The sequence below is a fragment of the Pipistrellus hanaki genome, assembly GCF_964339955.1.
Source record: "Pipistrellus hanaki genome assembly, chromosome: 1".
Classification (NCBI taxonomy): Eukaryota; Metazoa; Chordata; class Mammalia; order Chiroptera; family Vespertilionidae; genus Pipistrellus; species Pipistrellus hanaki.
The window spans coordinates 144,011,129-144,038,371 of NC_140503.1; the positions used below are offsets into that span (position 1 = coordinate 144,011,129).

General features: G+C 39.6%; 1 protein-coding gene across 1 annotated transcript in view; it reads right to left on the reverse strand.

Moving 5' to 3' along the window:
- Positions 1 to 27,243, reverse strand: part of ARHGEF38 (Rho guanine nucleotide exchange factor 38) — a 120,763-nt gene that overhangs the window by 17,482 nt on the left and 76,038 nt on the right. The window contains exons 4-7 of the mRNA XM_084889463.1: positions 21,859 to 22,006; positions 15,964 to 15,981; positions 7,221 to 7,420; positions 2,594 to 2,727 (exon numbers count right to left, since the gene is read on the reverse strand). Of these exons, the coding sequence (XP_084745589.1) occupies positions 2,594 to 2,727; positions 7,221 to 7,420; positions 15,964 to 15,981; positions 21,859 to 22,006 (500 nt within the window). The remainder of the gene's footprint in view (positions 1 to 2,593; positions 2,728 to 7,220; positions 7,421 to 15,963; positions 15,982 to 21,858; positions 22,007 to 27,243) is intronic.

A 27,243-nucleotide genomic window follows, 5' to 3' on the forward strand; every position in this document is an offset into this window, starting at 1 on the left:
TTTTAGTGGCAATGTCTTTTTTAAAATATTCACCCAAGGACATTTTTCCATTTCTATTTTTTAGAGAGTGGAAGGAAGAAGGAAGAGATAAGGGGAGAGAGAGAGAGAGAGAGTGAGAGAGAGAGAGAGAGAGAGAGAGAGAGAGAGAGAGAGAGAGACATCAATATGAGACAGACACATCAGTTGGTTGCCTCCCATACATGCCCAGATCAGGGGGCCGGGGATCAGACTTGCAATCATGGTACATGCCCTTGATTGGAATCAAACCCGAGACCCTTCAGTTCTATTCACTGAGCCAAACTGGCCAAGGTGGCAATGTCTTAATTTTCCATTCCCTGATCTGTGACCACACACCATAAATGTCCCAAACATCCCATATTATAGCTCCACATCGACAGGAGGGGCCTGGAGTTACCTCCTGTATGCGATGGACCCCGTGAGAACATGAAGATGTAAGCAGAAGGATAAATGAGCCATGTGTCCCCAGAAAGTCCATATTGGATTCGGTATGGGAAAGTCATCACAGCCAGAGGAGGAGATAAGAACAAGGCGCTCGGACAAAGTCATTTACTCACCAGTCCTTGAGAAGGGGTCACCCCAGCCACGCAGGGTCACTAGGCTTGGTTAGGTGGCAGGAAGAAGCAAAGAGACAGTCTAAGCCAGAGTCTTTATTGGAGTTTTTGTGGGGAAACACGAAGGACACACTGGGCAGAGTAAGCAGTTTGAATAATTGCCCTGGGCTTGAGGCTATCCAGGTTGTCTCTGATTGCTTTGTACCTGGCCCTGGTGTCAGGGCAGAGGAACATTGGTGTGTGAGTGGGATAGGGAGGTGGTGGGGGCTATGGACCCTGGGTTGGTTGGTTTGCGAAGGAAAGAAGTGATCCCCACGGAGCCCTCGGCCATCTCTAAAAACAAGCGAGTCCTGGGTGGGGCCTGCTCCTCTGCCAGCAAGCTTCTTAAAGATGTCAAAGCATCAAAAAATATAGGAAGTAAAAGACCTGATTAATACTCCATGCAAATAGGACTTTATATCTGTGAGGCAAGTGAGAAGTCTGAGCATTGAAAAAGGTAAATAACAACACATGATATTGTATTTTATAACAAATAATGATATAAAATGATGATGTTGGTGGTGGTGATGATGATGCCAGTATTTACTCAGGGCTTCCCCACTGCGTTGGGCAGTTTCTTTCTATGCATCATTTCACTTACTCCTCACAACCACTCTTTGTGTGAGGTCCTAGTATAATTCCCCAATTTACAGATGGTTACACTGAATTTCAGTTATTTGCCCAAAGACAAATATTAAATGACAGGGGTAAGGTTCAAACCCAGGTATGGATGATTTCAAAGATTTTGCTCTTAATTCCTGCCCTGAGCTACCTACTGTTATATGAACAGGGCTGCAACCGGGATCCACTCAGGGTGTTAGTCAGGTTTTCAGAAGAGGAAGAGACCACTTCTAGCTCAGTGGTTGGAGAGCTACTGAGACCATGGAAAACAGAGAAAAGAAGAACACAGCAGCCAATGAGCGGGTCAGATAAGAGAAGCCACCTAAAACCAATGCTGAGCCATCATCCGCTGGCCTCTCGTTAAAATTAAAACCTTTAGTTAGAGAGGTTAACATAATAAGAGATGAAGTGATACAAATGAGAAGGAAAATAAAAAGTACTATATAGTATCTAAAGAACTTTCCTGCCCACTTTTTGTTAGAAGTCCACTCACTGTATTACCACCTCCAGGCCATGAACTTACTATCTTGTGAATCTTGAAATTGTCCCATGGATCACACACTTCAGGGTGATTTCCCTTCAAAACACTTGGAGTCTCTGTAAAAACAGACTTCTCGGGGGGACCCTTGAACCAGGTAGAGCCCCGGAATCTTGGAGCAAGCTCCCCCGCTCATTCTGTGCACATCAGTGTTTAAGAGCCTTTGCTACTTCATCTATTAGGTATTGGGGGTCGAGGTGAACAAGGTGCAAGTCAGGCTAAACAGCTGACACAAAACAATAGCCTAGCAATAGAATGTGCACCTGGGAGCGGGGAGGGCAAGAGGAAGGAGACAAATGGCAGGGAAATATGGCACTAAGCACTGTTTGCTCCAGGTGAAATGAAGAGAAAATGAATATCAAGGGAGCCCTAGAGGCAAGTGAGATTTTAAAAAGCAGAAACAAGACAGGATGAAAGAAGGGCATTGCCTTCGGTGAGATCATGTGCGGGATGATGGCGAGGGTCAGGACTCCTGGGCAGCCCTGGCTGAGCTCTGTCTGTATGTCCTTATCTCTGCTTTGCCTGCTTCTGAGTGAAAGTACCACAGTAGGATAGTGTCAAACCCACCCTCACTCCGAGAGAGAGAGAAAGAGAGAGAGAGAGAGAGAGAGAGAGAGAGAGAGAGAGAGAGAGAGAGAGAGAGAGAGAGAGGAAGAGGGAGAGGGAGAGAGAGAGAGGAGAGAGGAACAGCATAGCAACCTTGGGCAATTACCTTGATTCTCAGTGTTCTAGAAACAGCTGTGTACCAACAAGACAAAACCTCACAGAAATACCAGTGCTCATGTTCCCAGAAAAATGTATGTGGCCCAAGAAGAAAAATTACCTGTGATTCTCCTCTGGTCAGAATCTTGAGATAATTTGTCACTCTCTTTGATTTCTTGCTAATTGAGTGAATACTTAGTTTCGACAACTTATCTTTAAGTGATTCCTCCTCATCATTCTTCTTGTATTTTAGAACTAAAACAAAAGAATGACATATCTGGGCCTGTGCAGCATAGAAAGCGTGTTTCACTCAAGCATTCAAGATCGACATTTACGTTTAAGATAAAAATCCACATGATGGTTGGCTCTCTGTAGCAGATGCCATAAACTCCATCCCCACTGTCCAATCATAATTGCAGCTGCCCACCTCCGCATCCTTCAAAACTGCTGTCCGAGGGTGTGAGCCTCAGAAGCCCAAGTTCACTTACCTCCCACATTAAAAGTAACCCAGATACTGAAATAAAGCTCTTCCTCTCTTCTCAGATAATACATTTACCCTCTGGCATCTCCAGATTGAAGCATCAAGCCCTCACTAATGAAAAGACAGCCAACCCAAGGAGTCCTCAGGCCCTAGAGTGGCTTTCTACTAGCAGACAGTTTTGGGGTAAATTGAGTCACTTCTCTGAGCTTCACTTTTTATTTTATTTTATTGACAATTTTAGAGTGAGAAGAAGAGGGGAGAGAGAGAGGAAAAGGAAAGAGAGAGAGAGGAAGAAGAGAGAAAGAGAGAGAGAGAGAGAGAGAGAGAGAGAGAGAGAGAGAGAGAGAGAAACATTGTTCAGTTGCCTCCTGTATGAACCCTGACCCAGGGTAGAACCAGAAACCTAGGTATGTACCATGACTGAGAATTGAACTCAAAACAATTTGTTATACTGGCAGCTGATGCTCCAACCAACTGAGCTTTACTTAAAAAAAAATTAATATATGTTTTTATTGATTCAGGGAGGAAGGGGAGGAAGGGAGAGGGAGAGAGAGATAGAAACATCAATTTTGAGAGAGAATCATTGAGTGGCTGCCTCCTACACAGCCCTCCTCCCCATTCCCCACCATGAACTGAGCCAGCAACTGTTCATGTGCCCTGACTGGGAATCGAACTGTGACCTCCTGGTTCACAGGTAGACACTCAACCACGAGTCATGCTGGTTGTGCTGTTTTACTTTTTTATCTTTAAAATCATTTTTACTTCTCATACAGTTCAAATGTTAAGTATTCCTAAAATTCCTGTTTGGTAAGGGTGTGGAGAGATGGGCAATATCATATACTGTTGCTGAGGATTAAACTAACACAGTTTCAGTACAGAACAATTTGGAAGAATCTTATAAAAATTAAAATATTCATAGACTATAACCATGCTTTTCATATGCATACAAAGTTTGGTTTACTACAGCATTTTTTTTTCTAATAGTGAAATGTTGGAAACAATCTAAAAGTTTATCTAGGACCTAAAAAGTTTATAGAGGAATATTTTAATAAATTATGACATGCTTATAAATGGAATACTATGGAACCATTAAAAGGAAGGCCACACTGCTGAAACTGGTTTGGCTCAGTGGATAGAGCGTCATCCTGTGGACTGAAAGGTCCCAGGTTCTATTCTGGTCAAGGGCATATACCTTGGTTGTGGGCACATCCCCAGTGGAAGGTGTGCAAGAGGCAGCTGATCGATGTTTCTAACTCTCTATCCCTCTCTCTTCCTCTCTGAAAAAAAGTCAATAAAATATATATATATTTTTTAAAACGGCCACATTAACTGGAAGAATGTTCATGACATATGATTACGTTTTTTAAGAACCCAGCAAATTGTGGTATTATGCATGTTGCAGGAAGGTAAGGAAAAGAAAGAGAGTAAGAAGAAAGAGAATAGAAAAAAAGATAGAAAGTCTGAAGAAAACTTGATTAAAAACTATGCAAATTAGAATCATGGGAGAGGAAAAGCTTTTCTCTTTAAAACTTTAAAAATATTTTAAGCAAACACAAAAGCGAAAATAATAATACAACAGCTATTATCTCTGTCTCTGAGCTTTGTCAAATCTTAATCTTGCCTTGTTTCAATCTTTTAATTAAAAAAGAAATTACCTAACAGGTGAAGTTTCTTTGAACCCCATCTTTAATCCCTGCAGGAATTGTGATCTTTAAGAATGGGTTTATGGCCGAAACCGGTTTGGCTCAGTGGATAGAGTGATGGCCTGCAGACTGAAGGGTCCTGGGTTCGATTCTGGTCAAAGGCAAATGCCCATGTTGTGGGCTCTATCCCCATTGGGGTGTGTGCAGGAGGCAGCTAATCTGTGATTCTTATCATTGATGTTTCTATCTCTCCCTCTCCCTTCCTCTCTGAAATCAATAAAAATATATTTTAAAAAAGAGAAAATGGGTTTATTATATCTGTGTCCATTTTATGCTTTCATTGTGTGTTTGCAGTCATACAATTCATAGTATTCTTTTGCATGTCAGTCTTTATTAGAATGGTACCAAACTGCATACATTCTTCTGTCACTTTATTTTTTTTAAATACCATTTTTTAATTTATCCAATTGATTTTTATAATTTATATTCTCTTGATATCACAGTGTATAATACATAGTTTATCCATAATCTGAATAAATATGTAAGCCATTTTCTTCTCTTTTTTTATTTATTTGCTATTATGAACAATGCTAGTTACTTATGGGCAAGAGTTTCTCAAATATGTAAAAATTGATTTTCTGGGTCTTGGGTGTGTGAATCTTCAACTTCACTAGAAATTATCAAATTGACCTCCAAAGTGGTGATTTCAATTTACATTCTCACCTGCAGACTGAAATTCAGCACTTAACATTATCCATTAAAAATCTTTTTGCTGCCAAAACCAGTTTGCTCAGTGGATAGAGCATCACCTGCAGACTCAAGGGTCCCAGGTTCGATTCCGGTCAAGGGTATGTATCTTGGTTGCGGGCACATCTCCAGTGGGGGCGGGGGGGTGCAGGAGGCAGCTGGTCGGTGTTTCTCTCTCATCAATGTTCTGGCTCTCTATCCCTCTTCCTTCCTTTCTGTAAAAAAAAAAAATATATATATATATATATATATATATATATATATATTTTAAACTGGCTTTAAAAAATATGTTTGCGAATATTATAGGCTGGAAATAATATCTCATTATTTTAATTTGCATTTCCCTGAGTATTAGTGAAGCTTAGCATTTAAAAATATATTGGTCTTTCTGCCCTAGCCGGTGTTGCTCAGTGGTTAGAGTGTCAGCCTGCAACACTGAAAGTTCACATATTCAATTACAGGTCAAGGACACATACCTGAGTTGCAGGTTTGATCCCATCTGGTGGGGAGCTCATGTAGGAGGCAAGTAATCGATGTGAGATGTATTTCTCTCATCGATGTTTCTCTCTCTCTCCCCTCCCATCCTCCCTTCCACTCTCTCTAAAAATCAACAGAAAAAATATCCTTGGGTGAGGATTAACAATAACAACAACAAAAAATACACAAAAAGACTTTATTGATCTCTCTGTAAAATGCTTATTTTTGTTGTGAACTTTTTTTATTATTGACTTAATATCAATAATAATATATTCTATCAATAGATAGTAATCCTGTGGCTATGGGCTGTCTTTTCCTTGTGTTTATGGTGTCTTTTTCTCTGCAACTTTCACTTTTTACTCAGTGCCCTTCTTTATAATGTATTAATACAAATACATACCATTTTTTGAATTAAAAAATTAGAAACTAAAATAACAAAAATAAGTGAAGTGGTTGGACCAGTTGGATCCAAAGTCCTACCATTATTTTAAGGTTGAAGTGAGATTTGATGTTAAAAGTACAAAGCCAAAAACAAAAAAACAAAACAAACCCCAGAAAAACTTATGGGAACAAATCCCACTGAGAGAGAACCCACAATCTATCTCAATGCTCTACTACAGGGACGGTGTAATTGTGCCTCCTGATTTGAAATCTACATTCTATGTTAGACACTAATTTTACATCTCAGCTAACAAAGAGTTAATGATACTTAGTTGATGTGAGAAAGAAATGCACTTGCTACTTCAGTGGAACCACTATTGCCCCCAAATGTCCCTTCTTTAGTGCCGGAACCAGGGGAGCTGAAGTGTTCCCGGGCGCCCCTCACCTGGATCTGCACCTTTCACCTCTGATTGCTGGCTCTACGGTAGCTTCTCACCGCTCTAGCTAACCGGCCATCCCCGGTCTCCTTCTCACTACACGCATAGACACGGGAGGACTAGAGGCTATGGGTGTCTCTAGCCCACAACATGTCATCAGGCATGCAATGGTCACAAGAAGTTAAGTATAGGCCTGTTTGATTTTTCAAAAATATGTTTTTATTGATTTCAGAGAGGAAATGATGAGAGAGAATCATTGATTGGCTGCTCCCTGCACACCACCAACTGGGGATCAAACCTGCAACTCAAGCATGTGCTCTGACCAGGAATCAAACCAGGGACCTCATGGTTCATAGGTTGATGTTCATCCACTGAACCACAACAGCCAGGCCGATTTTTTTTTTTTTTAATGGTCATTTTTGTGCTGTATGATCTTCTTCTGAACCCAGCTTGCAGGGCGGAGCCACACTCTTTCTAATTACTACTCCCACTGCTCTAACTGTGCAGACATGCTGATTCTCAGAAACAGACACAGAGCACGCCAGTGGAGGAGAGCACCGAATTCATCCTGTGTCTTCTTACCCAAATCTTTCCGTCTTTTAAGCTCATTGATGTTCACGTTGATGTCTTTCACGGCAGCGAAGGCGTCCTCCAGGGCCCGGAAGTCCGGGTGAGAGGGAGGGGTGGAATTGCGAAGCTCGCACAGTAAGAGGGGGTATTTCGTCACTCGCTGAATTGGTTTGATCAACAAGGAGCTCATGTTAGTTAGGTTCGGTTTGCCTCTACAACAGAGATAAGTAATGTCAGTTTCGCGGACATTGGTTTTATTATCTCCTTTTAAGGTTTGTGATTTTTTTAATGTTAAATCCTGAAACTGTTTTTCCTCCCCACACCATCCATTTGGCTATGAACAGCTTCTAAGTGAAAGCAAGAGAAGTGGGTGACTGAAAGATCCTACCACCAAACAAAAACTTATAAAAATAAGAACACCACCCACACAACAAAACACAACAAAACACAACCACACACAAAACAAAATCCGCCAAAAAGGATTCAAAGCATCATTTCCACCCATGTCCCATTCCCAGGTTTTTGTTAATTACAGGCTTTATGATAATAGTGAGAAGCGAACAATGTCAGAATGCATTTTTCCATGACAACCAAGAAAAATTCTTTTACCAATGGTATTTTTTCTGATTACTAGTGAGGAAAATCAACTCATTATTTTAACATCTAAACAGATGACTTGCCAACTATAGTCAAAAGAAAGTACTGACTTCTCCCTTCTACCAAATTGAGAAGTTGCCTTTATATTGTTTCAGAGCATCTATCAGTCCCCAAAGGAGTTTTATAAGAAATGCAATAGTTCTCTGAATACTATTAATAGCATCACTGTCACTAACCATGGCTGTCCTACAATGACAGGCTGTGTGGACTTGTTCTTAGACAGCAAATCTTCTAATGGCTATGCATAAGTGAGCCCTCATGCCTGCCTACAAGCTTGGTCATGTCATCGTCCAAGCCACTGTCATTCGTTTTTCAGCCAGAAAGTAGCAGTTTCTAAAAACCTCTGTGCAAAGAGTCAAGTAAAAAGACATTGTAAATGAAACATGGATGAAAATCATACTTCGAGTCCCTTCTGGTGAACAGATATATTTGCTTGCTTTCCTTTCTGTTTGTATTTAGTAGAGAAATACAGACACTGTTTTCAAATACTGATAGGTGGATTTTCCATTCTTCAATTATTATTTTTAAGTACTAATATGGATAGACCACACGACTGCAATAATGAAATAATCTTAAAAACAAAACAAAACACTGAACAAAATGAGAAAAGTTGCCTCTTAAGAAAAGATCTGAAGTCACCTTAGATACCATCTAATTGAACTCTTCATTTGAATAATGAGAAACTAAGGAACTTTGTCATGTGTATGTGCATAATGTGCCTGTGCGCATGTGCACGCACACACACACCAGTCACTATCAAAACTTCCATCTTGTTTCTCTATTTGGTAGTTTATGCTCAGTTTCTCTGTCACACTGTATCTCCAGCATGACATACATACAGTGTTCTCTCAATGAATATTGGTAGACTGAGCAACAGATTTCTCAGATGTTTTGTAATGTGCTTTTATTTTACATTGAACTTATTTTCCCTCCCAAATTTTCCAATGATCCTAATAACCTGAGGAATTTTGTTCAAGTGCTGAGCAAATGATGATACCATGATAAAAAACAAAAACTGAAGCAGGCCAAAAAGTAGCTTTTTTTTTTTTCCAGGAAAACCAAAATAAAAAAGCTTTTCAAGGGAGTAAAGGGTTGCTTTACATGACTTATCTTGTACTTTCTACCCATTAGCACCAAATCTATTAAGGAAATGAGGTAAGGAGACAGGATAGCAAAAAAGAAATGAGGGAGAGAGAAAGAGAGAGATGTTATTGGTTTCCAAGAGAACTAGGTGAAGCAGATGAAAGAAAATACAAATATTATGAATACTAAAAAAAATAATAGGTAAAAACATATTTCCTAACTGATGCTGTATCAATAGCTGAACCTTTGCTATGAAGAACACATTTTATCACATTTCTTAAGCAAAGATGCTTTAACAATACAACAATGCAGACTTAAGTAGACAATTCCCTTAAATAAGAACAAGTCAGAAATATAGAAGGTATTAATTAGAAAAAAAACATATTCTCTATATGAATATGATCAGAATTTCTCCTAAGTTTCTCAACCATCACCAAGTATTAGTTTATTTAATCTGCTAAAAATCACTGAAAATACTATCAAAATATAAATAAAGTCAACAATTCAATAAGAAAACTCAGTTTTAATAAGATGGTTTATCAGTGTGGTCCATTGTTATATATATTTTTATTTTTAAATTCCCCAGATATATTAAAGCATACCCTTGTTTCTTTGAGCTTCCCTTTCTTCTTTATGATCTGTCAAAAACCAAAGTAGGCCCTTCACTACTTCTTTTCCCATCACTCCTTGGCATCCAAGTTCTATTCTCTCCCTTTTATGTTTCAAATGACAATGATAACAATGATAAATGATTATTGTTTCCTCTTAAAAGCATCACAAATGCAAATATTAAAAAGGCTCTTTCAAAAGCAAAGAGCCCTCTTCTGTCTTCAGACTTGCACTTTGGACAGTTGCCCAAGTGATGAGCAATGATGTTCTGATACCCGCATCACACAAGCATCGTGGGTAAGAAAACAGAGGATGTGTTATGATAATGACACCCCAGGCATTCGGTGCCACAAAGCTCACCCATCTAAACCCTCCCAATAAAACAGTTCTGATAACTTTGAGGCAGTGCATCCCATGTGTGACACCACCCAGCTCAGCCAAGCAGCCAATGGCCACATACCCCCCCACACACAAAGTAGCTGAATGTAACAACTCTCCAGATATATTGAGCTGAAAACTAAGGTGGTTACTAATTTGTAATTCTGTTTCATCTCCCTCCCTCTTATCATAAATACTTTGGCAAGTATTTGGTACCACAAGTAGCTACACTAATCTCCTTGGAAATTATTATTGGGACTTGACAAAATCAAGTAAACACAGCTGGCTTTGCTTTCTCTTAGCAACATCCAGTTTTGCTATAAAAAGCTTCACATCAAATACAAGAAAATAGTTCCACAATGAAAATAAAAATGACATTTAAGCAATGTAAAAACTGTGATGGGAAACAACACTGAGGCACATCAGTATTTCTTAATTAGAGGGAGAAAATGAGAGAAAGGAAAAATAATCATGTAACTATTGATCATATTAGTTTGAATTTCCTCTATTTTATGACCATAAGTATCCGAAATTTAAAATTTAATTTACAGTAGCCACAAACCAACTACATTAGGATTGATTTTTCAATGTATAGTATTCTCCCTTTAAAACACATTAAGTCAATTTTAGAGGAAACTGTATATTGCTACTAATAACAACCAAATAACATTTGCCATAAATTAAAAATAGCTGTGAAAATACAGAACTATCAGTAAACGTTAGAAGATGTAAAGAAGATGAATGAATAATAAATTGATATAGCAGACCAGAGAACCAGAAATATGGATAGGTAATAACTTAATTATTCTTCCAAAAATTCATTAATTAGAGTTCCTGAGAATTTATGGTAGTAGAAAGAGGAGATGGGGATTAGGATAAGAAGGGACTAGTTTAAACTCTATTTAAAAAACTATCTTTTTTTAGGGTGCCATACAAATAAAGGGAATCATCTGAAGGACTAAGAAAGACCTGTTGGAAATTAAAAGATAATAGCAGAAATAAAAACTCACAGTGTGTGTGTGTGTATCCAGGAACTTTCAGAGAGAAGAACAAAAATATAAAGGGATTGAGAATAAAAGAAAAATACAGAAAATTTGAGGACTGTTTTAGGAGGGCCAATATCAAAATAGTAAGAGTCTGAGAAAAAGAGAGTAGAGCTCATATGGGAGGAAATAACCCGTGAAGTAACTTGAGAAGAGGACATGAGTTGGCAGGTTAAAGGACCTCACTGAGTATCCAGAGCAATGGATGAAATGGATTCACACCCCGAGATTCATGAAACTTCAGAGTCTTGGGGACAAAGAGAAGTTCCCCTAATCCTTCAGAGAAACATATAAACAAACAGGTATAAACAAATGATTAGGAATCCAAACAAGCTTCAGATTTCTCATGGCAACACTGAAAATTAGAAAACAATGAGAAATTACCATTAACATTCGAAGATGAATGATATTCAATTTGGAATGCTCTATTGCTTAGAATTCAATAGTTTAGAATTCAAACTATAAATTAAGAGTGAGGATACAATAAAGATATTTTGGATCTAAAAGTTCTCAAAATTTTACTTCCCATTTATTCTTTGATGAATAGAAGAAACGATTGTAGGAAATCCTCCACAAAACAGGAAAGAGGCAAAGAGAATTTCCAGGATGATGGGAGGGGAATTCCTGAAAGACAGTTGCGTCACTAGTCCAAACCAGCGGGCCAGAGGCCCTGGGAGAAGCTTCCTGAGGAAGGTGGAAGTGGTAGTACACAGAATGCATTTGGGTGTCTTGAAGTATGACTGGCTGTGAGTTTGGCATTAATGATTAGCAGAAAGAAAACTAAGAGGGGAAAAACAACAGTTAACTCAAAAGACAAGTAATCATTTATTCCAAGATTTAGCTCTGAAAAGAACTTATTCTGATATCCTCAGATATAATAATCCCAACACCGATTATTCCTCTCCTCCAAATTATAATGCAACTACATAAGGAGAATGGAGAGGTGGGAAGAATGTGTCCGTGTGCGTGTGCGTGTGCGTGTGCGTGTGCGTGTGTGTGTGTGTGTGTGTGTGTGTGTGTGTAGAGGAGATGGGGTAGAAAAGAGAGATAAATTATTGTCTTCTACAGGGAAAAGTCAATACATAATACTCAAATAGGTGAAACCAAACATGTTTTCAGAGTCAGGAGGATAAATTCCAAAAGAGTCAACTAAAAGGTGTGTTCCCATGAAGAGCATTAACAGCAGGAAGGAAGTTGACTGCTATTTTTTCTTAAATCCTCCCTTTTCAAACCATGGTACATATATAATTTTAACAAAAGAGAAACTTTTTAAATAAAGAAACATGCAGGACTATCTAAAAAATTCTGAAATGAAGAGTGCTGAGTTGGTATTAAAACATAAAGCTGCAAAGACAAAAGCAGTTTGCTATGGGTACATCCATGGGTAGATGATTAGCACAGAGGAGAAAATCAAGAAATATATACAGGTCTGTATGAAAATATGTACACAGTAACTGAAATTCCTACTTAGTGTAAAAATTAATATCAGGTGTTGTAATAATTAGCTAGCCACATAGAAAAAATAAAAAATAAAAATTCTTTACACCAAAACCATTTATAGCTACATTAAAGATTTTAAATGTTAAAAATGAAACGCTTCAATAATTTGTAGAAATCAAAGGATTACACTTTGAAAACATTCTTAGAGTTTCAAAATAAGACAGAAAATCTTTTAAAAAACATACTCTATAAAACTGTACAGATAAAAACAAAACAGAATAAGCCATAAACTATGTTAAAAGTCAAATGAAAAACTGGAAAAATATTTATAGCACATAAGACAAAAAGGAGTTAATACATTCACTAATTAAAGAACCATTATCAATCTATTAGAAAAAGATGAACATCTCAATAAAAGTGAACAATCAATAAAAAGAATTCATTAGAAGAGAAATGAAAATGATTACACATTCATGAAAATACTAAAGATTAATATTAATGAAAATTAAAAGAACACATTACTATTTTTGGTCTATTACATTGCCACATGTTGCAAGGATACAAATATTAATTATATCTAGGGCTGGCAAGTAGCAGATAAATGGACAACTCACATGTGGGCAGTGGGAATATACCCTGAGTGACCAGATTATTATAATCTCTGAATGCATAATAATCTGGCAACTCAGTATATATAGATTAGAGGCCTGGTGCATGAATTTGTGCATGGGTGGGGGCCGGCCAGCCTGGCCAAGGGGAGGGAACATGGACAGTTGGCTGTCCTGCTTGCTGGTCAAACTCCTGGTCAAGGGGACAATTTTCATATTAGCCTTTTATTATATAGTATATACACTGAGTGGCCAGATTATTATGCATTCAGAGATCATAATAATCTGGTCACTCAGTGTAAATTAGTTCAACTTTTCTGAAATTCTCTGGTAATAAGTAATTGGTCTAGTAATCCCACTTTTAGAAATTCATACTAAGAAAATAATCAAATTATTGTACAGAAATCATGTGTAAGAATGAACACACAGCATCAACTTTACAGGACTGATACACACTACTCAAGAATCTATAAGAATATGGTAAACTAAGTTGTGGTCTGTACATCAGGTAGAATATTGTGCAGTCATAAAGTGATGGGGGTTTATGTTTACTACATAGAAAAATGACTGGAATGTATCAAATTGACGTACAAAAAATACATACATAGGTGTCCTATTTCAGTTAATAGGTTTGTAGGTAGAGAAAAATATTGCGGTAAAGTCAGAAAATTCACATTGTAACAATGTTACAATGGTTAACTGTGGAATGTGACCACCCATTGTCTTTACTGTCCTCATTTTAATTTACAGTATTTTGCAGTGTTTCCTCAATAACTGTAAAAATACAAAGCTCAAGAAAAGAGAAAGTAACTTACAACATACTGAGAGAAATAGAAACCCTGAGATCCAAAGGCTGGAATAGCTGGCCAGACGGAGAACATGTACAGAAAAGTGTAAAAACATGAAAATCCAACACTGCCGTTGAGAAGAGATTTAGAATAGAATAGGCATGTTCTTCTTGCTTTATAACAGGAGACTGTGTCAGATGCTTTTTAGGGAGGGTGACTTTTTGGTTGGAGAATCTTTGATTCTTGTCACTTTGATTCTTTAATGTTTACATAAGATTATAATCCAAAGTAATTACTTTAGAAGTTTTAGGTATCTTTGCCTTTCTCTGTACTTTTTAAAATGTAGATTAAACACACACACACACACACACACACACACACACACACACACACACGCACACAGAAATTTTCTATTTTCTATAAGGGATTGGTTTTTAAACCTTTAAAAAAAAAAAACAGCCCTGCCTGCTGGGCATGGCTCAGTGGTTGAGCATTGACCTATGAGCCAGGAGGCCCTGGTTTGATTCCCCATCCTGGGTTGCTGACTCAATCCTTGGGGCGGGGAGGGGGGGGGGGGGGGGACGGGACGGGGGAGGGGCATGCAGGAGGCAGCGGATCAATGATTCTCTCTCATCTTTGATATTTCTATCTCTCCCTCCCTCTCCCTTTCTCTCTGAAATAAAAATATATTGAAGAAAAAAAACAAAAAAAACCTCCCCTCCTAACTGCACTCTGGGCTTCAACCTTCCTGGCTCAGCCGCTCAGGAGCTGAACAATTACACAGCACTCGATGCGGCCTTTTACCCTTTCATGTTGCAGCTCGTGTGCCTCCTGACCCCCGCGAGAGAAACAAGAAGGAAGACAGGGCAGACATGACTTTGATGTTCGTCCAGCCACACACAGTGAATACGCGACCTCTTTTCAGTTCTTGATGCACAGAATAGGCCAGAGGGGCCACACACAGCCTGGTAACGCCCACGCCGCAGGAGTGGCTCAAAAGCTAGTGCAATTTTTTAAGCAAGTGTTTCAACACAATGTACTGCTTGTTACAGGTTTTCTGTATGGAGCGGCCTATGCATGCGAGCTGTATTAAAATAAATTAATCTCTCACTGTCCTCCTTTGAATCTCTCTCTCTCTCTCTCTCTCTCTCTCTCTCTCTTTCTCATTTTTATTTATTTATTATTATTATCATTTTTTATTTTTTTATTTTTGCTTATAAACATCTAAGCTTTAGCAAAAGAAATCTAAGCAGAATTTGCAGCATATTACATTCTGTACTCATCTAGCTCAGTGACTCTCCACTCCTACCCTGTTTCCCCGAAAATAAGACAGTCTTATATTAATTTTTTCTCCCAAAATTGCGCTAGGTCTTATTTTCAGGGGATATCTTACCTTTCCATGCACTAGGTCTTATTTTCGGAGGATGTCTTATTTTCGGGGAAACAAGGTAGTACCATGAAGCCAGAGGCACAGACTTTATAATGAGACCCCATTCTCTACCCGCTCCCAAACTCATCAACTGTCATGGGAGAGAAGCCAGGAAGGCCCTGGTGTGTGGACGGACCAAAAAGCAAAAAGCCCTCTGTCCTCTTACCCACATCTTCAAATTCAAGTGGTTTGGAAACTCACTGAACAAACTTATTCATATCTGTTTATAACAAAGGATTTTTTTTTTCCTTTGATGAAAAAAACGTATAAAGTGAGAGACCTGGGTGCACCAAAGCATGAATGACAGGCATTTACAGGTTAAATTAATGTAATTTTTACTTCGTAAATTTTGTATTTATCAATGTAAAGTTTCCAGAGTAGAATTCACACACATACAACACAGAGAGAGAGGGAGAGGGAGAGGGAGAGGGAGAGGGAGAGGGAGAGGGAGAGAGAGAGAGAGAGAGAGGCTAGGAACTCAGGACCTTCATAGTTGCTGACCACACTAAGCCAAGCATGTGTTTTTTCAAGTCCTATAAATTTGAGTTTGTATGTATGTCAACATCATCCTTTCAGTATTAGGCTAAACATGCTTTTCTTATATAAAAATGGGCATCTCCCAAAGTGTGCATGTGTGTGTGTTGATTTGTACAGAAATATTAACAGCTTTTCCTCATGATTTTTACATTTGATTTTTATTATTAAGATAAAAATACTTACTCTTGCATGTATATGTTCCTGTAAGAGAAGAGAAAAAAAGTAAAATTATGTAAATATGTGAGGTAATATACAAGCATTGTAAAATTGTTTAAATTTTATTACATAAAATAAAGCAATAAGTCATTTGTGTGAATGTTTTATAGAATTGGTTTCATTGTTTTCAGTATACAACACATTTTAAGCCCATCCCATAACTGTAGATCATATTTTCATAGTCAGTGATGGAGAAATATTCAGTGATAAATCCCTATGCTGAACTCAGTAAGTTTGAGGAATGTTTTTACTTCCATGAAGAATTGCACTCCCACTACCCCTTGCCCAATGTTCCCTTCCATTCACTACTGCCTTTAAGCTCACATTTCCCCCCCCAATTTATCTCCCTTTCTAATGAGGATTTTTTGTTTTTTTCCGTATGCGCTGTGGATCATACTTCAGAACATTTGGGAGTGAAGTTGACTAAAAATAAAAATGTATTTTTTCTATGGAAACAAACAAGTGACAAAGTTGATAATTTGGGAACCAAAACAATACTTTAAAGTTGACAGAAAATATTATTCTTTTCTCTCCTAGAGACAACATGGAAAATTTTTCTACTATTTTATTTATTTCAAATAAAATTTAAATATCATAACAAGTTAAAAGCTGTGTTTAATGTAAGTATAACATTTTATGAAAAAGAACCTCAGAGATCTTCAACACATTTTTCCTGTTGGTGTAGTGGCATAATGGTCCTACGTTATCACATCTTTTTATTCTCTCTCTCTGTTTCTAAATCTCTCTTTTAGGATAAAAGTTTCCTAGAAGTTAACCCCAGCCAAGGACAATTCAGGAGAAAGTTAAATCGTTTTCCCCTTGTGGGATAAACTAATTCAATATGTCCACTGCCACACCTCCTACCTCATGGGTTTATTATAATTTGACTCACAATTAATAGAAGTTTTTATGTGACTATTCCTTACAGATTTGTCTTTCATTAGTTCAAACATAATGCCACATAACAAGGCAATGAAGGAATTTCCAAAAGTGCTTTTAATTTTTATGTGGGACACTCCCTTAGAATAATATTTAGAAATACAAATTGAAAGCTATTCCTTTTTAGCTTGCCTTGTGTGAACTTTTAACGTCCCCCCTGAATGGAGAAGTTTTTGCTGGAATATGATCAGCCAAAACATCCAAATGACTGTAAGTTAGAAGTTTTCCTTCTATGGATGATGGACTTAGGAAAATACATTTATAACAACTAGAGGTGAAGCTAGAAATGTGTCTTCCAGCTACCAAAAATTTTGGAAAAACCTCTTCATTCATTATTATTATTATTAATGCAAAATACACTGATCTCTAGGGCCTCTGAAAGGCAGCAGGGATTTGGCGGTATTTACAACAAGAAAAACAGAAAAAGGAGGCCGCAGACATTCTGTGCTAATTATAGCTACACTGGCATTTAGAACTATTCTATTTTTCACTTTTCTCGTACAGAGGAGAAACCTTAAATTGCCCCAAAGAGACAGAGTAAGTAGATCTTTAACAAATAACTTCCATGAATTTAGAGACTGCATTAATACAGTGTTAATGCAACTATGTAAGCACTCCTTGATGAATAAGTAAAAACTTGCAAGTTTCCAATTTGTGTGCTACAGATGCAGATGTGGTGCTGTGCTTCTGGATAGTTATACTCTTTTCTGCCTTAAAGTCTCCAAACCCTGCCATCACTGCTTAGATTGCATCTGTAGTTATGGAAAAAGCCCAGGTGCCTCTGGGGCAGCCGTGAGAGAGAACGGAGGCCATTTCTCCTTCCAAGTAGGTCTTGACTGAGTGCCCACCACATGAGGGTACTGGTGAGAGGACAGGGCAGGGCGAGGCTAACTCCTGACCCCATTTTGTGCTGTGGGGCAGGGCGGAGCTATCCTCCAACTGGACCCTAGCCCTCACCCAACCAATCAGGGTCAGCCAAAGCAGTGACATCACCACCGTATAGAACCCCTTGAGTTGTCGAAGTTCGAGCTCTCTTCCCCCATGCTGTCGGCGTGAGTATGACAGAGCCCATGCTAGCACGGAAGAGGCTCTTTTGTTTTTTGCATCGGACTCGGCTCCACTGTGGTCCTTGGGAATCACAGAATCTCGGTACAACACTGGTTTATGTGCCGATTCCTGAATCGGACCCTCAGCCATCTCATTTATTATTATCATTGTTGTTGTTTTGGTCTGGAGCAGAGTTCAGGAGTCTGCACATTTAGTGTACATCCCTGGTTAATCTGACACAGGGGAACACACACACCAAAAATTACTGCCCTAACATTCCCAAGAGACTCAATACCATTTTCTGGATACAAATGTTATTTTCTCTTTTGAAAGATAATGGGCTTCAGCCGAAACCGGTTTGGCTCAATGGATAGAGCATCGGCTTGAGGACTGAAGGGTCCCGGGTTCGATTCCGGTCAAGGGCATGTACCTTGGTTGCGGAACATCTTCAGTGGGGGGTGTGCAAGAGGCAGCTGATCGATGACTCTCTCATCGATGTTTCTAACTCTGTATCTCTCTCCCTTCCTCTCTGTGAAAAATCAATAAAATATATTTAAAAAAAAAAATGGGCTTCAGAGAATAGCCAAAGGTTATGAGCTCACATCTGTTACAGAACCAAGCAATCTCTCTACCATCTTCCTGGAAATTAGTCTTGAATCTCTGACCAGTGACAGCTCCTGGTGTGTTATTTACATTAACTCTGGCATTGTCCTTCAACTTTCCAATGGTTTTGTTTACCTATGCGTATGCATATATATTTTTTTAAGTGACTTCTCAACATTATATAGCAGTCTCAATAAATACTTAGTAAGCCTTCAATAAACTTATTTTAATTTTGGTTAAAATGCAACCTAAGTTTCTTAAAATTCCGCTTTAACTTCTGAAGCATGAAACCACTTCTTTCATGGACAGGGCTTCAAACCCACTTACTCTAATATCCCTTGCACGGTAGAAAATGGAGGCCGCACCTAATATTCATTAGAAAATGGCAACTGGGCACTGGGCTCTGTTATTTAGCCACAGGGAAAAGGCACAGCCACAGTCACAGCTAACTTTGACTGATTACTTGGCGAGGGAAACCAAGCCCTTGGGTGTTCCAGGCTCTCTCTGGCCTATAAACCTGTTTGAAAACCTGTTTCTCAGAATTTAAAGCTTAGCTCAATGGAGGTCAGTCTTATAGTAATGTCAATAGTTCTCCTGCTCTCCAACTTCAGGCAGGCCAGTATAATTAATCATTAACTTTATGTTCATGGAAAGGCAACTTTTGGGAAAAAGAGCTCTAACTTAAGCTACTTTATTTTGACTTTCTTTCCCTTAAAAATAGCCCTGCCAATAATAATTTCTTTGGATTTTGTGCTTTCTAAACCTTAGCACCTTCCAGTGCCTGAAATTATTCTCTAAGACCAGACTGGTGCTGAATACATGAGATTTGGGACACCACCAGAGCAATAACTTGGGGCTTTCAGAAAAAGATCAAATAAACCATTTGGGGGTCTGAAAGTAATGTTTAGTAATCCGGGCTTTATGGAGTTTGAAGATTAGCCTCTGGCTTTAGCTAGTTTTTAAGGGGTCTGCTATGGAGCGCTACTGCCTAGTGGACTATTCTGGCAGGGCCAATCTCTTTCTCTTAGGAGTCAAAAGCTTCACGAATAATACCCTCTGAGCAGACAGCTCCACCTCTGGGCAGCTGGTAACAGCACCTGCCAAAGTAATAAACGGCATCCTCTCCCAGTATGGAGCGCCATTCCTGGGGTTGGAGTTGGCCTGATGGTCGTTAGCTGTTCGGCTACCATAAGATTTCTCTCTTTCATTCTGAAAGCTGAGGAAGGGAAATGGCTCCATATAGGCATTTATTGGATCAGATAGAAAAGGTGTTCATTCACATCCAGGGTAACACCATTATTTCTTCCTAGGAATAAAAAAGTATCTTTATATTTAGAAGAGTTTTCTCTTAATATATTAATTTATTACTACAAATACAACTTCAAACTTTAAGGTTTCTGTGAATTGATTTGCTAACATTGAACTAATTTTCAAATAGTGGAGAAATAATGAACTGGAGCTGCTCATTACATATTATCTTTAAGAATTACCTGACCAGCCCTAGCCAGTTTGGCTCAGTGGATAGATAGAGCATCAGCCCAGGGACTGAAAGGTCCAGGGTTCAATTCCCGTCAAAGGCATGTATCTTGGTTGCAGGCTTGATCCCCAGTCCTGGTCGGGGCCTGGGAGGCAACCAATTGATGTGTCTCTCAACAATGTTCTCTCTCTCTCTGTATCTCCCTCTTCCTTCCACTCTCTAAAAATCAATGAGAAAATATCCTCAGGTGAAGATTAAAAAAAAAAAAAAAGTAATTACCTGATCATATTGACCTCCTAATGGGCAGGATCTAAGACTTCTTTATTTTTGTATTTTCAGCAGTCATCCCAGAATGATGCTTGGTGCATCACAAGCACTAAGTAAATAATTTAGATTTAGCGACTTAAATATATTTTCTTTTCCACAACAGGGACAGAAAACGGTTAAAGAACTGTAATAACTTAATGACCAGTAGAGGGCAATAAAGTTAGTTTTTAAACCCACTTTCTGTCCCAATTCTCATCTGCAAAGACTTTCTCTAGAGTAGTCTCACTTGGTCTCCTGGTTTCACTTTAATTCAGCTACCAGCCTTTTGTACTCTCTCAGAAGCCCCATCTGGGCCTCTACAATAGTGTGTGTATAAGGGGATGCACCAGCAGACTGGCTGGTGTGCATTGATTTATGCACCATAGCTCTCTCTGTTTGGTTAATCCTCAGCCTAATCAAAACCACTTGACAAGAAGTAATCCTGAGAAATGAAAGACCACAACAGAACCACTGGGTACGATGTGGGCTAGGGCAGACATTTTGGCTTTAAGCTACATATACAATAAAACACCAATTTCATGTAAAATAATCACCCTCAACGCATGTGTACATGTATGCTTATAGATAAGATCAGAAGAAAATGCAAATTGTGGTTATTAATACATGGTTTCATGAGGAGGTAATTCGTGGAATAGCAAGGGTTTTTATCTTATCCATGTTTTCTTATTTTTTTTTCAGATTTTTATAGTGCATATATATTTCTTCTAGATAAATATATATAATGTGGCACTTCCCACTAACAATTTAGGAACGAGGAGGAAGGCATGACTGGTTTTCCAGAAACAATCTTTAGCAGGGCTGAACACTTTAACAGCATTCGCCAGTCTCCCCCCCGTGGGAAGGCGAAGGCCATCTAGAGAGCCATGGGCATGCCGCTGACTTATTATCACATGTTCCCCAGGGGTCACAGAGCCACGTGTTGTCTCACACATTCCTCCATCTATGTGGAGCTGGCAAGTAACAGCTCTAAGGAGGGACTTTTCTTCTCTAAATTTCACTTTTCTTTTTTCTTTTTTTTTCTTTTTTTTTTTTTTAGAGAGAGAGAAAGGGAGAGAAAAAAAATATCAACATGAGAGCAAACATGGATCGGCTGCCTCCTGCACACCCCCTTCTGGGGATCAAGCCTGCAAAGCCAGCATGTGCCCTGACCCGGAATCGAACCCCGATCTCTTGGTTCCTGGGTCAATGCTCAACCACTGACAGTCACTGGCTGGGACATTTCACTTTTCGATGTTGCATTATTCTATTTCCACAGAGCCCGAGTTTTCTCCTACGTTATTTTTAGTCATCTTTGCACAGGGGGAAACAAGTCAGTCAGGGTTTCTGGCGAGCCAGCTTTTCACAAAGAGAACGCAGAGTGGAGCTTCCCGCCAGCCAGTCCCAGGAAGCCCTGGGCTCACGGGAGCTCTTTCATCTGCATCCAGTTAAAATGTCCCCTGCTAGGAGCCCGCTGTTGGAAAACGCCTTACTGTAAGGACTGGACGCAGAGGCTCAATTGTTGCTTCAGCTCCTCCTCCTTCTCATAGGACTCCAGGACACTGTGCGCTGTGTCGTGGTGATAACAGTAGATTTTGTAAGTGTCTTCCAGCGGCCCTTTAATCTGCAGGAACACTTCTCCTGGCAAATGCAAAACAAAGGCAAAATGATATCAAGTCAGACCCCACGGGGACGTCACATACTTATTATTCAGCAACACTGACTAGTTGGATGGGTGCCAGTTTATCCCAGGGTTATCCAGCAGAGGTGGGAGACATTACTGACCTTCCCCCCTTTTCTTTCCCTTTTTGCCTCCCTCTTTCCTCTCTCCCTTCTTTTTCCCTCCCTCCCTTCCCTTCTTTTATAAGCCAAGGATAATGAGCATAAGGGAGGGAGGCGGCCGGTGAAAGCTGGTTTTCTCAGCGACAACTGTGCACCTGGCTGGTGTGCAGGAGCCTGGCGAAGAGCCGCCTTTGAGGGCCCGTCTGTTTGGGTCCGGATTGGCCTGTGCTGCCAACGTGGACAGGTTGTGACTTGGACAATTTATTCTCGCCTTCTGAGCCTATTTCCTCACTTAGAAAATGAGAACAATATCAGACCCAACTTCATAGGGTCCTTATTAAAATTAAGGACACAGTGTGTGTGTGTGTGTGTGTGTGTGTGTGTGTGTGTGTGTAGCTCAGAGTCCAGTATTACACAGTAAATGCTCAACATAGAGCAGCTATTGTTATTTAATGAAAGTATGGGAAGTGATGGTTTAGGCACTGAAATGACATTTTCTTATATATTCCACCAACATTTCCTGAGGTTCTCTGAAAGGCAAGCAAGAGAGTTTAAATAAAGTATTTCCTTAAATGTTATAATAAAAAGATTTGGCCATTAGTTTTGTTAAAATAACGGGCATAATAAATAATGTTAATAGGGTAATACTATAAACAAGGGCTATGACTGTCTGCTTCATAAAGTAACTTGGGCGAATTGTGTCCTGGCATTTAAGAAGTTATTTTGATATTCTGATAAAATTGGGTCTCTAACTGACAGCTCAAGTAGGTATTGAACAATGGTTTGACTTAATCACCCACTCCTTCACCTAAAAATGTGTGGTAAGTATCCATTACCCTACCCTGCACCTTGTTAAGTTGATTTGGGATACACTCAAAAAAATATGTGATAGGGTCTGCTCTCAAAGGCATTGCAGATTTGGACTTGATAATGATTTAGGCTGAATTGATTTGGAGCAATATGGACTTACTAGTCTGGCCCTATTATACTAACAACTAGTCACTCATCCTTCAGAAATATAAATGCCCTTTGTATTTTCAATATGTTTTGCTCATATTAACAGCTCAACTCTCTGTATATATGAAGAGATAATAGTAAGAGGTTATTTGCCCTTATTAACTAAGAAGAGACAAATCTAAGTTTAAAAGAAATAAATGATTTTCCCTAAATCCTAGCACCAGGAACTTATTCCTAGTCCAGTACTGCTATGGTTGGTGTTAGTGGAATAATTAGTGTAGATATTAGGATGATAGGTAGCAGGCGATTTCTTCATTTTGTGTTCACAAATTGTCATTTGATCCTCATGTCTTTTGTTGCAAAGCCAGGATTAGAGACCATATCCTTCTCTCTCTCCCTCTCTCTCTCTCTCTCTCTCTCTCTCTCTCTCTCTCTCTCAACATTATCCCTCCACACATCAGAGCTTTGTTGGACACTATACAAAGTGATGCAGTTAGAAAGAATCAGAAATCACTGTCATGTAGCATTTGTGTGGTGACTTGAGGAATGACTTTAAAAAATTCTTTCCACCTCAATTCCATCATTTGTAAAATTGGAGATGAGTTTGAGAATTAAATGGGATGTGAAACGTGCCCGGCATTGACAAGTTGCTCAATTAATGTCATTCGTCTCTTAATGTTGCTTTACTATCTCTAGAACTAAAACACCAGTCCTTCCTTCTCTAACTCATATCCAGCCAATGGAAGGCTTTTCTTGCCTTTTCATTATATGGGGTTTCCCTGTGATTGTAGAGTGTGTGTGTGTGTGTGTGTGTGTGTGTGTGTGTGTGTGTGTGTGCTGACTTCTTCAGAAACTTAGCAGCTGTGAGAATCTTTGGGAATGGATGTATGAAGAATTCTGTTTTGTTCCTGGGTTTGTACTGAGTTGCTGGTTCTCGCAATGTAGGTCTTGTAGATTTGCTCTTCAAGACAGCGATACACCCAGTAAGAAACAGAGCCGTTATAAAATAGGATAGGGACTCAATTTAGTTGGGCAAAAGATGCGGAGAGCCTCCCAGGGACAGAGCCAGGTGGCACATGGGGTGAGGCCCCTGGCTGGGCGGAGGAATAGGCCCGGCAGTGGGAGTGAGCAGCAGGCGCTGAGGACGCTCAGGAGCGAGTCCGGAGAGAGGCTCTGAGTGTACACAGCCCAGCACAACATGTGCGTTCACTACAAAGCAGCAGAGAAACAAAAGAAAGAAAGAGGTAAGCACGCTCAAAAATCCACAACAGAACCGAGTCAGAAAGTCAAAAAACAAAGGAAAAGACATTTCTTTCACACACAATGAAACCATTAACTGTAAATTCCTTTGTATTTTCTTTAACACAGTGGTCTTGTTTGAAAGAATGTATATCTCCCCTTAACCGCAGTCAAAGGTTTTATTCTTTCCCAAGTAAAATTCTGTCGGGGCTCTAATCATAATTATTAAAGTTAAAAGGTATGTAAGTACTCTAATTGGAGCCATTTATTCACCCAAAGGCCACTTACAGCACTGGCGGGCAGAATATTTGATTTCCTCCCAGCCCTACCAATGTATTCTGCTTCATAACAGTGCAGATGAAGCCATGTGTCTGGCAGAAAAAAAAAAAAAAAGAAAAAAAAAAAAAGATTTCGTTTCCACGGTAACATAACTCGCGGCTGCGTTTCTTTAGCGGTGAAGGGCAACTCCTCTATCTAATGTATGTGGGCTGGAAGGGATGATTAGAAGTGGTGAAGGGACTGAGCCAAGACCAGGGAAGGTAATTTCACTTCTGGCTGCCTGTCACAAAGGCACCAGAATCCTCTAAAATAAATATGACTGTGGTGTGCTGCTTCTTTAAAAATCCTACCACCTGACATTCTGCACTGGCTGGCATGCAAAAGGAGGGGGAAAAAAGAATGCGCCCTTTTAAATTTCCTATTCATCTCTTTTAAAAATAAGTCCCAAGGATGTTGAGTGCATTTTCTGTCTTGGTGTCATTACTCCTGTGTTGCAGGTTGCTCCCTTCCCTGATGTAAATATATTCCTGTTCCCCTTGCTGGCCCACCTCTTCTTTACCTCCAGACCAGCATGTCCATGCCAGGATGTGCCAGACCAAACCAAGAGGCCTCTGAATTATCCCGACCCCACTCCAAGATGAACTTCCCCTCAGGGAAGTAAAACAGGGTAAGCAAATGATAGTAGAGCAATCTTCTTGTCCTAGGAAAATGGCATCCAATTAAAAGAAGTAGAGTCTTCCCTTCGTCCTTAACTGGCAACAATTTCATGAGTGACGGTCATGCACCAAGCAGTTTGGGAGCCACCACATACCCAAAGATCCAGCACTGCCCTCAAGGGGCTTAGGAAGGGAGAGAGAAGAGCCAACTCATCTACCACACAATGTCAATAGAGCTGAGAAACACAGAGAGTCACCTATTCTGCTCTTTTTTTTTTTTCAACTGCTGGGAAGTCAGTAAGTATCTTAGCTGAATATAATCTTTAACAGAAAAGTTTGTCCACATATGATTTTAGTTGTTGTTGTTAATCCTCACCCAAGGATATTTTCTATTAATTAATTAATTAATTTATTTATTTATTTATTATTTTAAAATTTCTTCACTGATTAAGGTCTCACACACCCATCCCCATCCCCCCACTTTCATCCCCCACCCCTCCCCACGAATGCCCTCACCTCCCTCTTGTCCCTGACCACTCCCATTAATTTTTTGAGAGAGTGTGAGGGGCAAGGAGAGACACACAGAGAGAAACATTGATGTAAGAGAGACACATTGATTCATTTGCCTCCTTCATGTGCCTGACCAGGACCGGGGATCAAGCCTGCAACCAAGGTATACGTCCTTGACCGGAATTGAACCCGGGATCTTTCAGTCCTCGCGTCCAGCCTCTATCCGCTGAGGAAAACCAGTATTGGCCCATTCTGTTCTTGAAGACTCTGAGCTATTTCCATAATAGTCCGCCTTTGAAATAGGAGCTGAGTGAGGGCAAAAGCACAGAGACACATTGAAGGAGCAAGCTCTGTTCAGAGACTGCCAGTGGGCTCATACAGCTGCCGATGCCATGTCTGTGGGAGGTTTCAGAAGAGGCTTCATTGGCCGGCAAGCGGTCAGGTCCAGAAGGACTTGTGTATCAGCAAGGAGCTGGAACTCCAGCCTGAAGGTGATGGAGAAACACTGATGGGCTTTAGGCAGCAGCCTAGCATGGTTGGACTGTCTTTCAGAGAGATTAGTCTGGAACTCAATCATATGAAAGTTGGAATTTGGGAAAGAGTTAGTGAGACAGGAAAAGAGAAACCAATTGAAAGGCTTCTATAATAATACAAGAAGTTACCAATGAGGGCTAAAACAGGAAGTTATAGCAGTTATAGCAGAGAGCGCTCGATTTACCAACAACCATCCTTCAAATTCTGGTTTTACCATTTATTCTTGTGACATTTGGGAAAATGACTTGACTTCTCTGTTTCTCAATTTCCTCACTGAGAAATTGGAATGATAACAATTGTAGGCTTGTGTGAAGATTAAACAAGTTAAAGTATTTATTGTATTTATATCAGCAGCTTGAATGTGCAAATACTGAATAGATGCTAGCTATAACCACTAAAGCAAAAGCAGGGAAGGTGAAGAGGGAAAGAAAACAGATGTTTAGCACATGTGAGAAATGAAGAGGGCATATTCGGTGTCCCTCAGGATTCTGGTTTCAGTGACTATGGATGGACAATGAGGACAAGATAAGGAGAGAGTTTAAGTGGAAAGATAATGAGTTTAATTTTAGAGTTTGAATCACCCAGAGTATATTCAAGTAGAAGAATCCTTGTAGGCTTGTATAATGTCTAAAATATATTCCAAAAGGAAGTTCTGTGGTTCTAAAAACAGTTGTTGTCGAGACATTACTTAGAATGCAGAGAAAGGGTGGGATGGCTCCAAGGACAGAGGGTGGATGTGGCCCACTCCCTGGAAAAAAAGTCTGAGATCAGGTGAGATCTTAACAGCCTCTGGCTGTCACTTCTGAGTTCCATACACAAGTGAGAGGAGTTCAGGCAGCTTTTACCCAGGAGGGTCAAGGAGAGCTGCCCACATCTGCTTATCCTCTGTGGACGAGCCCCGCTGCTGGGACCAAACAAGGC